The sequence below is a fragment of the Ranitomeya variabilis genome, chromosome 1 (genome assembly GCF_051348905.1).
Source record: "Ranitomeya variabilis isolate aRanVar5 chromosome 1, aRanVar5.hap1, whole genome shotgun sequence".
NCBI classification, from domain to species: Eukaryota; Metazoa; Chordata; class Amphibia; order Anura; family Dendrobatidae; genus Ranitomeya; species Ranitomeya variabilis.
The window spans coordinates 689,643,263-689,660,179 of record NC_135232.1 but is presented as its reverse complement, the minus strand read 5'-3'; the positions used below and the strand labels follow the sequence as shown (position 1 = coordinate 689,660,179).

At 43.7% G+C, this 16,917-nt stretch overlaps 1 protein-coding gene across 1 annotated transcript in view; it reads left to right on the top strand.

Moving 5' to 3' along the window:
- The window catches only part of LOC143798431 (uncharacterized), a 76,642-nt gene extending 59,950 nt beyond the window's left edge, over window positions 1-16,692 (top strand). The window contains exon 4 of the mRNA XM_077281111.1: window positions 16,578-16,692. Within this exon, the coding sequence (XP_077137226.1) occupies window positions 16,578-16,692 (115 nt within the window). The remainder of the gene's footprint in view (window positions 1-16,577) is intronic.
- Window positions 16,693-16,917: the final 225 nt, after the last annotated feature.

The following is a 16,917-nucleotide window of genomic DNA, read 5'->3' as shown; positions in this document are numbered from 1 at the left end:
CAGGTTGTGGCGAGGAAAACTGAGAAGCACAGAACCACAGGTTGTGGCAGAACTGAGCAGAGAGATGCAGAACCACTGTTAGTGGCAAGCAGAGCAGAGAGATAAGGCAGAGGTACACACAGCAGAGTGGGAAATGACAAATAAGGAACAGGAACGGACATAGACCAGAGTTCAGACAGGAACGGACACGGATACACAAACAGAACACAGATGAAGGCATTCAGTATTGCAGCCCTCTGAGACAGGAAACAGACATGACCTGGCAGCTCAGTAGCAAATGCTAACTGAGGGGAATAGTTTGCTCAGGCATCCTCCAATGGGTGAGGATGCCTTAAGTATCAGAGGCCTCAAGGCTATTGGCCAGGAACACCCAAGGGAGGTGCACACAGTCTCAATAAGAATCCGGAGTGGCTGGCGCCGCCCCCCTATGCACACAGCCAGGAAGTGTACACAGAGCAAGCCGCCATGAAGCACATGGCATGGAGCTGGCAGCAGACAGATCTCACAGCATGGCACTCGGTCAGTGAGTTGATGTAACAGGCAGATGGGGAATGGAAGGCCATGCAGTGATGCCAGCAGGGTTGTTACAGTCTTGTTTCAGGCAATGGTTTAGAAAAGGAGATGCCTCAAAATATGTTCATTATTGATAGGACTTGCATAGTACTTTTTTTCTGCATGGTCGTTTAACTTGTCCTAAGGAATATAAGTTGTTGTCCAGTATAGTGTTCACATATAGTCAGAGGACATTGCATTTTAGACCACAGCCGGAGTCAATTCCATGGATGGTGTCTGGAGATTAGAACAACATGTGAACTATCCACCCAATCAATTATTTCAATAAATTATATTGTCCCCAGAAGATTTATTACACTGCACAGTAAACCACATGTTAGTGCTGACATTGGAGATTCGTTTAGGTGCATTATTGTTTTCAACATGTCAAGCCAAGTGTGCTCAAGCCCATTCCACCATATTAGTTACCTACTCTAGGCCTAAGCATGCAACCACTGCAATTAGGATGTATAGTAAATACTACATGCATTATTAATACACCTAAATGTATTCAGTTTCAAAGTGTGACAATAATCAATAAACTCATCCATGTGCACAACAGGCATATCAGGTGTTTGAATTATTTCCTTTTCTGAGAACTGATCATAAAATTCTGCTATTTTGCAGAACATCCTTAGTAGTTATAGGATGAAGTAATTTCACAATATCTGAAGTGTAGTTTTACAAATGTTAAATATAGCGCAGCTCCTAAAATAACTCTTACTCACAATACACATCCTGATATATTTTATAGAATGTCTGAAGGTGTCATAGGCGTTAGATACAGGAAATAAATATATCTTGGTACCGTGTTAGCCAGTAGTTAGCCATTAAAAGGTATCAACCACTGAGGACTCTCAATTCTAAATATAGGCGTTAGACTAACTTTGTCTACCATCCATGTATTAGATTATTATTATTATTATTATTATGTATTGTTATAGCGCCATTTATTCCATGGCGCTTTACAAGTGAGGAGGGGTATACATAATAAAAACAAGTACAATAATCTTAAACAATACAAGTCATAACTGGTACAGGAGGAGTGAGGACCCTGCCCGCGAAGGCTCACAATCTACAAGGGATGGGTGAGAATACAGTAGGTGAGGATAGAGCTGATCTTGCAGCGGTTGGTTGATTGATTAGATGTTCAGATGACATTTTTTTAAGCAATTATCAATGTTCAAAAGAATTGGGTATGTAAAAAATATCAACATTGTCCAATCCTTTTTTGAAATGGGAGATAGTCCACCACCAGAGCTGTTTGACAGGTTTTTTGAGAATGCATGCACTCTTGGCCAAATTATGCATGTATGTGGCTGCAGAGATTGGTATGAAGGCGGTCTGCTAAATTAGTATTTATCCATCAGCAACTGAAGGTGTATGACTGCCCTTAGTCTGATAAATAGGTAGTAGGAATTTCTTAAAACAGATTGGCAGTTTTTGTGTTTTGGACGTAGAATAATATTTCAGCAAATGACCCAAACTACAGAACCACTAAATCTGACATTAATACATGAAGCCACTGTATAAAATGCAATCACATAAATACAATCACAGAAGAGAGCAGGTGAAGTGATTTATGAATATTGAAAGACTAGATGAGGCCTGATGCTATTGCATCGGGAGGGTGGTGACATCCCGATGGGGGCAGGCTTTGCAGCACTGAGAATCTCTCGTCCCCAAGCGAAGCTCCATACAAAATGCCCCCCATATAATGCTCCATAAAGTTCATGATGGGCCCCATAAGATGCTCTATAATAAAATATGCCCCATATAATGCTCCATAAAGTTTATGATGGGCCCCATAAGATGCTTCATCCAAAAATATGCCCCATATAATGCTGCACAAAGGTTAATTATGGCCCCATAAGATGCTCCATATAAACATTTGCCCCATACAATCCTGCATAAAGGTTTATTATGGCCCCATAAGATGCTCCATAGAAACATTTGCCCCATATAATGCTGCACAAAGGTTGATTATGGCCCCATAAGATGCTCCATAGAAAATGTGCCCCACATAATGCTGCACAAAGGTTGATTATGGCCCCATAAGATGCTCCATAGAAACATTTGCCCCATTTAATGCTGCACAAAGGTTGATTATGGCCCCATAAGATGCTCCATAGAAAATGTGCCCCATATAATGCTGCACAAATGTTGATTATGGCCCCATAAGATGCTCCATAGAAAATGTGCCCCATATAATGCTGCACAAAGTTTGATTATGGCCCCATAAGATGCTCCATAGAAACATTTGCCCCGTTTAATGCTGCACAAAGGTTGATTATGGCCCCATAAGATGCTCCTTAGAAACATTTGTCCCATATAATGCTGCATAAAGGTTGATTATGGCCCCAAAAGAGGCTCCATAGAAAATGTGCCCCATGTAATGCTGCACAAAGGTTGATTATGGCCCCATAAGGTGCGCCATAGAAACTTTTGCCCCATATAATGCTGCATAAAGGTTGATTGTGGCCCCATAAGATGCTCCATAGAAAGTGTGCCCCATATAATGCTGCATAATGGTTGATTATGGCCCCATAAGATGCTCCATAGAAACATTTGCCCCATATAATGCTACGTAATGGTTGTTTATGGCCCCATACGATGCTCCATAGAAACATGTGCCCCATATGCTGCTGCTGCTGCGATAAAAAAAATGACATACTCACCTCTTGTCCTGAGCAGGCCCCCGGCACTTGCGATATTCACCTGTCCCCGTTCCACCTCTGGGCGCTGCTCTGTTTTCCGCATCCTCTGCAGTGATTGTTTGTTCAGGCAGAGGGCGGCGCACACACACTAAACACGTCATCGCGCCCTCAGACCTGAACGTCACAGGCAGAGGATGTGGAAAATGGAGCAGCACGCTGCGGTGGAACGGGGACAGGTGAATATCAGAATGCTCACCCTCCCCCGTTATACTCACCTGCTCCTGGCGCGGTCCCTGTTTCTCACTGACAGATGGTCTCCGGGCGCCGGCAGCTTCTTCCTATGTTCATCGGTCACATCGTACCACTCATTACAGTAATGAATATGCAGCTCCACCCCTATGGGAGTGGAGTCGCATCCATATTCATTACTTTAAAGAGCAGTACCACGTGACCGCTGAACACAGGAAGAAGCTGCCGGCGCCAGAGAAGCAGGGACAGGCAGAGACACGCCGGGAGCAGGTGGATATGATATAACCTGCTGGTGGTACTGCGCAAGGGCCCGGTACCACCAGCGGGTGCCATATTGGAATACCCATCACTTGGGTATTCCGATATGGTGGTCGGCTACTTCCGGCGCGGTGGATTGTGGTAGCGACACAATCGCCGGAAGCTGTGACAGAGCCGATTGGCAATTATACAGTATATTAGATGTGCCAGCCGGCTGAACTATAGCAACCTACCAATCAAAGCAACAATAAATCCATAATGTTAGTCACACATATTTTGGTACTGGCAACTAATAATGCAATATATGGACAAACACAGGTAAATACATATGGAAGGGTGAGGTCTAATTCATGGCACTCATCAATATTAACTTTCAGTCTGTCAACTCTGTGACAAAGTCACTTGCAAAGTAAGAGGGGACTAGAGGGGAGCTTGATTCAGTAAGGGTTGTGGCTTCGGTGATAGCAACCTAGGAAATTGCTCCAGTGCTGAAAGTTGTTAATCAGCCATTTAGTGCTAGGTTGATTGAACAGCTGTAGAGTGGGAGAAGTCTAGAGTGTTGTGAACTCTATTTTTGGGCTCCCTCTAGTGGTCACAAGCGGTACTGTGTAGTGTTGTCTTTCTGCAGGTTGCAGCATCAGCTGGTTCGTTATCCTTGGTTGGTTTCTTATTTAGCTCACCTGGATACTCAGTTCCTTGCCTGCTATCAATGTATTCAGTGCTCTTCAGATTCCTTGTGTCTACCTTGCTCCCAGTCTCTCCAAGACAAGCTAAGTTTTTGTTTGATCGTTTTTTGATTATCAGTGTTCATTATGTTTTAGTCCAGCTCGCTAAAATGTGATTTCCTCGCTTGCTGGTTGCTCTAGGGGACTGAGTTTCTCCCCCCACACCGTGAGTTGGTGTGGGGGTTCTTGAAATCTCAGTGTGGATATTTTGTAAGGGTTTTTTACTGACCGCATAGATTCCCTTTTCTATTTTCTGCTATCTAGTATTAGTGGGCCTCATTTACTTAATCTGCTTTCACCCCTGTGTATGTGCCTTCCTCTTACCTCACCGCTATTATCTGTTGGGGGCTTCTATATCTTTGGGGATTATTTCTCTGGAGGCAAGAGAGGTCTTTCTTTCTCTCTAGGGGTAGTTAGTTCCTCAGGCTGGCTCGAGACGTCTAGGATTTTTAGGCACGTTCACCGGCTACTTCTAGTGTGTTTGGATAGGTTCAGATTTGTGGTCAGTCCAGTTTGCCACCTCCCTAGAGCTTGTCCTACGTTTGTTACTTAGCTGGAGTAATTTGTGATCCTCAACCACTAAGGATCATAACAGTATAGCAGGCCAAAAAGTGTTTAATGCATCGCAGAAGTGGGAAAAAAAGAAGACCTGAGTACATTTTTTTTTTTTTCCTCCCGCTTTTCCTTTGCTGCAGTCTGTTTAGCTTCTTTCATCCCCTTGAACTTTGGGTGGTTTTGAGCTCAGCTGCAGACATGAATGTTCAGACTCTGACTTCTAGTGTGGATCATCTTACTACACGGGTGCAAAGTATTCAGGATTTTGTTATTCGTAGCCCTATGTCAGAACCAAAGAAACCCATTCCTGAGTTGTTTTCTGGAGATAGATCTAGGTTTCAAAATTTTAAGATTAATTGTAAGTTATTTCTATCTCTGAGACCTCATTCCTCTGGTGATTCCGCTCAGCAAGTTAAAATTGTTATCTCCTTGTTGCGTGGCGACCCTCAAGATTGGGCTTTCTCTCTGGCGCCAGGAGATCCTGCTTTGCTTAATGTAGATGCATTTTTTCTGGCTCTTGGACTGCTTTATGAGGAGCCTAATCTTGAGAATCAGGCAGAAAAAGCGTTGCTGGCTATCTCTCAAGGTCAGGATGAAGCAGAGGTGTATTGTCAAAAATTTCGGAAATGGTCGGTGCTTACTCAATGGAATGAGTGTGCCCTGGCTGCAAATTTCAGAGAAGGTCTTTCTGAGGCCGTTAAGAATATTATGGTGGGGTTTCCCACCCCTACAAGTCTGAGTGATTCTATGGCTTTAGCCATTCAGGTTGATCGGCGTTTGCGGGAGCGCAAATCTGCTCATCCTTTGGCGGTATTTTCTGGACAGAGACCTGAGTCTATGCAATGTGACCGAACTCTGACCAGAATTGAGCGACAAAGTCATAGACGTCAAAATGGGTTGTGCTTTTACTGTGGTGATTCTACTCATGTTATCTCAGCATGCTCTAAACGCTTAAAAAAAATCGCTAAACCTGTCACCATTGGTACTATACAGCCTAAATTTATTTTGTCTGTTACTTTGATTTGTTCTTTGTCGTCCTACCCGGTTATGGCTTTTGTGGATTCGGGTGCTGCCCTGAATCTGATGGATTTGTCGTTTGCCAGGCGCTGTGGTTTTGTCCTGGAGCCTTTGGAATTTCATATTCCTCTGAGGGGAATTGATGCTACGCCATTGGCTGAGAATAAGCCTCAGTATTGGACGCAAATGACCATGTGCATGACTCCCGTACATCAGGAGGTGATTCGCTTTCTCGTTCTGCATAATTTGCATGATGTTGTCGTTTTGGGTCTGCCATGGCTGCAAGCTCTGTTGTGAAATTGGATTTTGGGCTCCCCCGGTGGCCACTGGTGGAATTGAACTGGTGTGCATCATCCCCTCTGTTCACCTGTTTCCATCAGGATGTGGGAGTCGCTATTTAACCTTGCTCCTCTGTCACTTCCATGCCGGTCAACATTGTAATCAGAAGCCTTTCTGTGCATGTTCCTGCTACTAGACAACTCCCAGCTAAGTTGGACTCTTGTCCTCGTTTGTTTTTGCATTTTGTTCCAGTTCACAGCTGTAGTTTCGTTTCTGTGTCTGGAAAGCTCTTGTGATCTGAAATTGCCACTCTGATGTTATGAGTTAATACTAGAGTCTTAAAGTAATTTCAGGATGGTATTTTGATAGGGTTTTCAGCTGACCATGAAAGTACCCTTTCTGTCTTCCTGCTATCTAGTAAGCGGACCTCAATTTTGCTAAACCTATTTTCATACTACGTTTGTCATTTCATCTAAAATCACCGCCAATATATGTGGGGGCCTCTGTCAGCCTATCGGGGAAATTTCTCTAGAGGTGAGCCAGGACTATATTTTCCTCTGCCAGGATTAGTTAGTCCTCCGGCCGGCGCTGGGCGTCTAGGGATAAAAACGTAGGCAACGCTACCCGGCTACTGTTAGTTGTGCGGCAGGTTTAGTTCATGGTCAGTTTAGTTTCCATCCTTCCAAGAGCTAGTACTCATGTTTGCTGGGCTATGTTCTCTTGCCATTGAGAACCATAACAAAGCTCATAATTCAGTTTTAGATTGGAAAGCTATGTCTGTGTCAAGTTGGGGTTGTCAGGGAATTCATGGCGATACTCCGTTGGTGTCTATTGCTTCTTCCACTCCTTCTGAGGTCCCTGAGTTTTTGTCTGACTACCAGGATGTATTTGATGAGCCCAGGTCCAGTGCCCTGCCCCCTCATAGGGATTGTGACTGTGCTATAAATTTAATTCCTGGTAGTAAATTCCCTAAGGGACGACTTTTTAATTTGTCTATACCAGAGCATGCCGCGATGCGGAGTTATATAAAGGAGTCTTTGGAGAAGGGACATATTCGCCCATCCTCTTCCCCTCTTGGTGCAGGATTTTTTTTTGTGGCCAAGAAGGACGGTTCTTTGAGACCTTGTATAGATTATCGTCTTCTGAATAAAATTACAGTCAAATTTCAGTATCCTTTGCCACTATTGTCTGATTTGTTTGCTCGGATTAAGGGTGCCAGTTGGTTCACCAAGATAGATCTCCGTGGTGCGTATAACCTTGTGCGCATTAAGCAGGGAGATGAATGGAAAACAGCATTTAATACGCCCGAAGGCCATTTTGAGTACTTAGTGATGCCTTTTGGACTCTCTAATGCTCCTTCTGTGTTTCAGTCCTTCATGCATGACATCTTCCGAGAATATCTGGATAAATTTATGATTGTTTATTTGGATGACATGTTGGTCTTTTCTGATGATTGGGAGTCCCATGTGAAGCAGGTCAGGACGGTGTTTCAGGTCCTGCGTGCTAATGCTTTATTTGTGAAGGGCTCAAAATGCCTCTTTGGAGTACAGAAGGTCTCCTTTTTGGGTTTTATTTTTTCTCCTTCTACTGTGGAGATGGACCCAATCAAGGTCCAGGCTATTTATGACTGGACTCAGCCCACGTCTGTTAAGAGTCTTCAGAAGTTCTTGGGTTTTGCTAATTTTTACCGTCGTTTCATCGCTAATTTTTCTAGCGTGGTTAAACCTTTGACGGATTTGACCAAGAAGGATTCTGATGTGACTAATTGGTCTCCTGCGGCCGTGGAGGCCTTTCGGGAGCTGAAGCACCAGTTTTCTTCAGCTCCAGTCTTATGTCAGCCAGATGTCTCTCTTCCCTTCCAGGTCGAGGTTGATGCTTCTGAGATTGGAGCAGGGGCTGTCTTGTCGCAGAGAAGCTCTGATGGCTCTGTGATGAATCCATGTGCTTTCTTTTCAAGAAAGTTTTCGCCTGCCGAGCGGAATTATGATGTTGGTAATCGGGAGTTGTTGGCTATGAAGTGGGCATTTGAGGAGTGGCGACATTGGCTCGAAGGAGCTAAACATTGTGTGGTGGTCTTGACTGATCACAAAAATCTGATTTACCTTGAATCTGCCAAGCGCCTGAATCCTAGACAGGCTCGTTGGTCGTTGTTTTTCTCCCGTTTCAACTTCGTGGTCTCATACCTGCCTGGTCCGAAGAACGTGAAAGCTGATGCACTTTCTAGGAGTTTTGTGCCTGACTCTCCGGGAGTTTCTGAGCCGGCTGGTATTCTCAGAGAGGGAGTGATTTTGTCTGCCATTTCCCCAGATTTGCGACGAGTGCTGCAGAAATTTCAGGCGGATAGACCTAACCGTTGTCCACCAGAGAGACTGTTTGTCCCGGATAGATGGACCAGCAGAGTTATTTCCGAGGTTCATTCTTTGGTGTTGGCGGGTCATCCTGGGATTTTTGGTACCAGAGATTTGGTGGCTAGGTCCTTCTGGTGGCCTTCCTTGTCGCGGGATGTGCGTTCCTTTGTGCAGTCTTGTGGGATTTGTGCTCGGGCTAAGCCTTGCTGTTCTCGTGCCAGCGGTTTGCTTTTGCCTTTGCCTGTTCCGAAGAGGCCTTGGACGCACATTTCCATGGATTTTATTTCGGATCTTCCAGTATCTCAGAAAATGTCTGTCATCTGGGTGGTGTGTGATCGCTTTTCCAAGATGGTCCATTTGGTGCCCTTGCCTAAGTTGCCTTCTTCCTCCGATTTGGTTCCTCTATTTTTTCAGAATGTGGTTCGCTTGCACGGCATTCCTGAAAATATTGTGTCTGATAGAGGATCCCAGTTTGTGTCCAGGTTTTGGCGGACTTTTTGTGCTAAGATGGGCATTGATTTGTCTTTTTCGTCGACCTTCCATCCTCAGACTAATGGCCAAACCGAGCGAACTAATCAGACGTTGGAAACTTATTTGAGATGTTTTGTTTCTGCTGATCAGGATGATTGGGTGACTTTTTTGCCTTTGGCCGAGTTTGCCCTTAATAATCGGGCTAGTTCTGCTACTTTGGTTTCACCTTTTTTCTGCAATTCTGGTTTCCATCCTCGTTTTTCCTCGGGTCAGGTTGAGTCTTCTGACTGTCCTGGGGTGGATTCTGTGGTGGATAGGTTGCAGCAGATTTGGAACCATGTGGTGGACAATTTGAGGTTGTCACAGGAGAAGGCTCAGCACTTTGCCAACCGCCGCCGCGGTGTGGGTCCCCGACTTCGTGTTGGGGATTTGGTGTAGCTGTCTTCTCGGTATGTTCCTATGAAGGTCTCCTCTCCTAAATTCAAGCCTCGCTTCATCGGTCCTTATAAGATCTTGGAAATCCTTAACCCGGTGTCTTTTCGTTTGGATCTCCCAGCATCGTTTGCCATTCATAATGTGTTCCATAGGTCTTTGTTGCGGAGGTATGTGGTACCTGTGGTTCATTCTGTTGAGCCTCCTGCTCCGGTGCTGGTCGAGGGCGAATTGGAGTACGTGGTGGAGAAGATTTTGGATTCTCGTATCTCTAGACGGAGGCTTCAGTATTTGGTTAAGTGGAAGGGCTATGGTCAGGAGGATAATTCCTGGGTTGTCGCCTCTGATGTTCATGCGGCCGATTTGGTTCGTGCCTTCCACGCGGCTCATCCTGATCGCCCTGGGGGTCTTGATGAGGGTTCGGTGACCCCTCCTCAAGGGGGGGGTACTGTTGTGAACTCTATTTTTGGGCTCCCTCTAATGGTCACAAGCGGTACTGTGTAGTGTTGTCTTTCTGCAGGTTGCAGCATCAGCTGGTTCATTATCCTTGGTTGGTTTCTTATTTAGCTCACCTGGATACTCAGTTCCTTGCCTGCTATCAATGTATTCAGTGCTCTTCAGATTCCTTGTGTCTACCTTGCTCCCAGTCTCTCCAAGACAAGCTAAGTTTTTGTTTGATCATTTTTTGATTATCAGTGTTCATTATGTTTTTAGTCCAGCTCGCTAAAATGTGATTTCCTCGCTTGCTGGTTGCTCTAGGGGACTGAGTTTCTCCCCCCACACCGTGAATTGGTGTGGGGGTTCTTGAAATCTCAGTGTGGATATTTTGTAAGGGTTTTTTACTGACCGCATAGATTCCCTTTTCTATTTTCTGCTATCTAGTATTAGTGGGCCTCATTTGCTTAATCTGCTTTCACCCCTGTGTATGTGCCTTCCTCTTACCTCACCGTTATTATCTGTTGGGGGCTTCTATATCTTTGGGGATTATTTCTCTGGAGGCAAGAGAGGTCTTTCTTTCTCTCTAGGGGTAGTTAGTTCCTCAGGCTGGCTCGAGACGTCTAGGATTTTTAGGCACGTTCACCGGCTACTTCTAGTGTGTTTGGATAGGTTCAGATTTGCGGTCAGTCCAGTTTGCCACCTCCCTAGAGCTTGTCCTACGTTTGTTACTTAGCTGTAGTAATTTGTGATCCTCAACCACTAAGGATCATAACACTAGAGGATAAATACCTAGGCTTCTAGAGCAATCAGTGAGGGGTGAGCCTGGAGGTGCAAAGTTCTGGAGCTGTTTTTTTTTAATGTTAAGAAAAGCTCAATCTTTTGTTGTTTGTTCCGTTCTTTTGTTGTTTTTGTTGAAGCGGGCGTATTCCCGTGGCAACAAATACTCTGCAATATGTTTTGTTTTTATTATTTGACTAATTGTTACTTGGACGCTTCTGGTCTGTGCCAGTCATTGTAGTGGCTGCCCACACATTATATGATCTACTTTAAACTGCTTATTCTCACCAACAAAGCTCTCCACAGTGCCGCACACCTCTAGATCTCCCCCCTCATTTCTGTTTATCAGCCTACAAGCTCATTAAGCTCCGATTTTCGACTAACATCCACACTAATCTGCACCTCCCACTCCCGGCTCCAAAACTTCTCACAAGTTGCACCAATCCTCCCAATCCTCTGGAATGCTCTACTCCAAGAAATTAGGACTAATCATAACTTGCACAGTTTTAGACGCTCCTTACGAACATACCGGTTTAGGGCAGCCTATCATGTTCCCTAATTAAAGTCCTTTTATATATAGCCCATTCACTATTGTGCTGAACATAATTCTCCATCAAACTCCACTGCACCCAAAAGCACTACAAATACTCGTACAGTCTTTATCTAACCCCATTTCCTCAAGATGGCTGGACTATCAATGTAAATAAGCACCTGTACTTTGTCTCCCACCACCTCATTGTAGATTGTAAGCTCTTACCAGCAGGGTCATCATTATCTTTCCTTTGGTTTGCACATTAATGAGCGGGCCAATTTTTACAATTATGACCACAGTCCCTTTATGAGGTAATAACTCTAGAACACTTCAACGGATCTTGGCGATTCTGAGAATGTTTTTTCGTGACATACTGTACTTCACGTTATTGGTAAAAAAAAAAATTGATATAACTTGCGCTTATTTATATAAAAAACAGAAATTTGGAAAAATTAGCAATTTTCAAACTTCTAATTTTTATGCCCTTGAAACAGAGAAGTATGTCACACATTTGATACTCAGTGTTACAGGACTTCAACTTTCATGTTGAACACAGGCCTAGGAAACTGAATGGTAACTCAGATCCTGTTTGCTGACTGAAGGTGCCAAAACAGGCTTTCGGCAGAGCCGGAGATATGTGACACAGTCACTGGCAAAGTACTAGAGGGGAGCTATGTTTCCATAAAGGTGTTAGCTTCAGTGATAGCAACTTAGGAAAATTGCTCCAGCACACTAAGTGCTGAAAGGGTTTAATCAGCCATGTTTAATGCTAGGTAGGTTGATTTAACAGCTGTAGAGTGGGAGGAACCCAGAGGATAAATACCCAGCCTTCTAGAGCATTCAGTGAAGGGTGTTGTCTCGCACAGTGTAGGACAGACAAAGTGCAACATGAGGGGATAAGGGGTAGGGAACCCAACACTAGAGAAGGGGGAGTGGAGACACCTAGGCAGATCTAACGTCACCCTGTCTGCCCTAAGCATCCCTATATAGGTTCCTTACCTATCGCTGAGCAGGATACTTAACCCCTTCCAGACGATAAGCCCTGCATAGGGATGGACCGGATGCCACTAGTCAATCCCCACTACTGCTAAAGACAGATGGGATACACAAAAAAGGGAAACACTTAGCTTGAGTAGACTCAGAGACAAACATCAACGTCCTCCAAACACAAAGAGGATGGTAGCCGACTGCTTTAGCTCTAAGTCTCAACAGGAAAATGGCGATGGAAATATCACCGGAACTTCAACAGCAAGCTGAGTGTTATAGATACCCAGTCCCAGGTGTGTCCTTTAGAGTATAAGGAAGGTTACCACTGGGTCCAAGAGTCAGAAGGTCCAGGAAGAAGTCTGCAAAGCCAACTGCTGAGACCTTCTGCAGTGCGACGGTCTGCAGCCTCTGACACACCCGTGACAGGAAGGCCTAGAGGTGCAAAGCTGTGGAGGTGTGTTTTTTTCAAGTTAAGAAAAGATGAACCTTTTGTTCTTTGTTCCTGAAGTGGGCTGATTCCCGTAGCAACAAGGACTCTGCCATACGTTATCTTTCTGTTTTGCTGTTAGGCCACAAAGGCTGGGTTTGTTTTTGCTATCGTTGCACCTGTTTATGCAGTGCTCTTAATAAACCAGTGGAAGATTTAAAGATACAGTGTTCCTGTGTCTACTATGTGCAACCAAGTGAGCTGATCTACCACACTTCTTATAAGTGGGACATACACCATGATATCTCAGTGTAATCTTCCCATTGAGTGTATCCACTTGGGCTGGTTTAGAGGGAGGCTATCATAAAAAATGACCTATTATTTAAATCAGGTTTTGTGGTTTTTTTTTGTCACATTGGCCACTGGAGTGTTTTCACACTTTAACTTTCTTTTGTTTCATGAAACAACACATGTAGATAGAGAAAAAAAAATGGCGTAGTCATGCCCAGTCTGTGTCTTGAGGTCCCGGCTCTCTGCGTCCATGTATCCTTGGTTAAGCCAGGTACTCCGTTCCTGTGCGGCCAGTCATGTGACTCGGAGACCGGAACTTCCGGACCTCCTGACTGCGCATGCGCCGGTTACACCCGGGCCACAGCGCTCAGAATTAGCACGCTATATAAACCCCTCCAGAGCCCACAATAGCCACCCACTGACGAAGGAGAATTATTTCCGAAACGCGCGTCGGGTGTGTGCAGGCACGGGACTCAGCTTACCCCCCAGGTATATGAGACATATACTGCTGTGCTATCTCACACATTTGTTTGAATATCTTCAGTTTTTAGCATGTATTTGCACATTGTTTAACCTCTTGGTAGGTCATTGCACTTTGGCACTTTATGCATTTTTGCTTGTGTCTAATTATTTTTATACACTACCATATATATTATCTGGCGTATTGCACTTTGGCACTTTTTCCTTGCTACAGTCATATTTTTGCACAAACAGTTTACATATTATATATTCTTTGGCACTTTCTGATATGCACAGCTGAAACAAAAATCCTGTTATTTGGAACTGGTGGGGGTTCTGTTGGGAATTATATTTACTTTTTGTAATCCTGCTTTTGCGCACTTTTTGTAATATTATGCAATTTTTAATTTATGTAATCATCGCCACTTTTATGAATAAAGGCATATTTTAATTATTCTCATGCTCATATATTATCTGGTGATTCTTTGTTTCATATTGCTTTGGTTTTAATTCTAAGCTCACCATTGTGTAGATTCCTTGCTGCCAGCTGACGTCCAGCACGGTTCCAACTGAGAAAACATAAGGTAAAGCAGGAGAGAATCCAGCGATATCAGTTGCAGCTAAAAAATAACTTTTAATCCATATCAAATAAAACATGGAAACAGGCACATAATGTCGGATATAGAACACATTGTGGGATGGATCAACACATTTTAACTGAAAAGTCTTTGTCAAGATCAGATCTTCACATGTAGATAGCTTTAATGATCAGACCATTACACTATCTTTTGTATTGAGGTGTCTAGTGGGCCTGTGCAAAGGTGATCCTGGTTTTGTGTCAGGTCTGACATACAGTACAGACCAAAAGTTTGGACACACCTCATTTAAACATTTTTCTGTATTTTCATGACTATAAAAATTGTACATTCACACTGAAGGCATCAAAACTATGAATTGCCACATGTGGAATTATATATTTAACAAAAAAGTGTGAAACAACTGAAATTATGTCTTATATTCTAGGTTCTTCAAAGTAGCCACCTTTTGCTTTGATGACTGCTTTGCACACTCTTGGCATTCTCTTGATGAGCCTCAAGAGGTAGTCACCGGGAATGGTTTTCACTTCACAGGTGTGCCCTGTCAGGTTTAATAAGTGGGATTTCTTGCCTTATAAATGGGGTTGGGACCATCAGTTGTGTTGTGCAGAAGTCTAGTGGATGCACAGCTGATAGTTCTACTGCATAGACTGTTAGAATTTGTATTATGGCAAGAAAAAAGCAGCTAAGTAAAGAAAAATGAGTGGCCATCATTACTTTAAGAAAGGAAGGTCAGTCAGTCTGAAAAATGGGGTAAACTTTGAAGGTGTCCCCAAGTGCAGTGGCAAAAACCATCAAGCGCTACAAAGAAACTGGCTCACATGAGGACCGCCCCAGGAAAGCAAGACCAAGAGTCACCTCTGCTTCTGAGGATAAGTTTATCCAAGTCATCAGCCTCAGAAATCACAGGTTAACAGCAGCTCAGATTAGAAACCAGGTCAATGCCACACAGAGTTCTAGCAGCAGACACATCTCTACAACAACTGTTAAGAGGAGACTTTGTGCAGCAGGCCTTCATGGTAAAATAGCTGCTAGGAAACCACTGCTAAGGACATGTAACAAGCAGAAGAGACTTGTTTGGGCTAAAGAACACAAGGAATGGACATTAGACCAGTGGAAATCTGTGCTTTGGTCTGATGAGTCCAAATTTGAGATCTTTGGTTCCAGCCACCGTATCTTTGGGCGACGCAGAAAAGATGAACGGATGGACTCTACATGCCTGGTTCCCACCGTGAAGCATGGAGGAGGAGGTGTGATGGTGTGGGGGTGCTTTGCTGGTGACACTGTTGGGGATTTATTCAAAATTGAAGGCATGCTGAACCAGCATGGCTACCACAGCATCTTGCAGTGGCATGCTATTCCATTCGGTTTGCGTATAGTTGGACCATCATTTATTTTTCAACAGGACAATGACCCCAAACACACCTCCAGGCTGTTAAAGGGCTATTTGCCCAAGAAGGAGAGTGATGGGGTGCTTCGCCCGATGACCTAGCCTCCACAGTCACCAGACCTGAACCCAATCGAGATGGTTTGGAGTGAGCTGGACCGCAGAGTGAAGGCAAAAGGGCCAACAAGTGATAAGCATCTCTGGGAACTCCTTCAAGATTGTTGGAAGACCATTCCCGGTGACTACCTCTTGAAGCTCATCAAGAGAATGCCAAGAGTGTGCAAAGCAGTCATCAAAGCAAAAGGTGGCTACTTTGAAGAACCTAGAATATAAGACATAATTTCAGTTGTTTCACACTTTTTTGTTAAGTATATAATTCCACATGTGTTAATTCATAGTTTTGATGCCTTCAGTGTGACTGTACAATTTTCATAGTCATGAAAATACAGAAAAATGTTTAAATGAGAAGGTGTGTCCAAACTTTTGGTCTGTACTGTATATAGTATGTGTTTCAGCCATGCAATCCTTATGCGCCCTTAAAATAACATGCTATTTGCAACACATCCCCTGTATACATTGGCGATGTGCTGCCGATAATGATGATTTTCTTAGCGAGCGTAAAGATTATCGCATCCAACGAATAGATGGTTTGCTTGTTCATCTTGTGATTGCTGGTCTGTTTTTATGGGCCGGTAGTCAGAAATGAGCATTCCTGTTGCTCAATCATCAATTATTGGTTTGTCTAATTGGGCAATTATAGTGCACACTCCACCTAAAAAATGATAATAAAGTTCATGCTGGTTAACGGACTGAGCATTGGATCTGGTTTAAAGGACGTGATAATGTTAAAGAGGTTGACCCTATCACATGGATCAAAGAGCCAGATACCCAGTGATCAGTTGATAATAATAATTTTTATTTATATAGCACTAACATATTCTGCAGCACTTTACAATTAAGCGGGGAGTATACAGACAATAAAAACAATACAATGTAACATATTTCAACATTTACAAGAGGAGTGAGGGCCCTGCTCGCAAGTTTACAGTCTATAAGTCAATAGGGGCACACAAAAGGTAGAATGTGCTTGTCATGGATGGTCCAGCCATGATTATAACAAATAAGGGTTTTCGTATTTAGCTGCATGATCCGGTCATCAGCCAGTATCTGTTTAAGTGAAGCAACCGTGCGCTACTGGGTGTACGGAGAATGTGGGGACAGATCAGATGAAAAGGAAGGAGCAGATTATGATTAACAATTAGGAGTGAGCAAGGGAAAGTTAGGTTTGTGAGTTCAGGTTATAGGCCTGTCTAAAGAGATGTGGTTTTAAAGCAGGCTTAAAAACATGGAGGCTAGATACTAGTCGGATCGTTTGGGGTAATGCATTCAAGAAAACTGTCACAGCATTAGAGAAATCTTGGAGACAGAGTTGATCAAAGTTATATCCTATATTGAGGTCAACCTTTTTTGCTTTTATGGC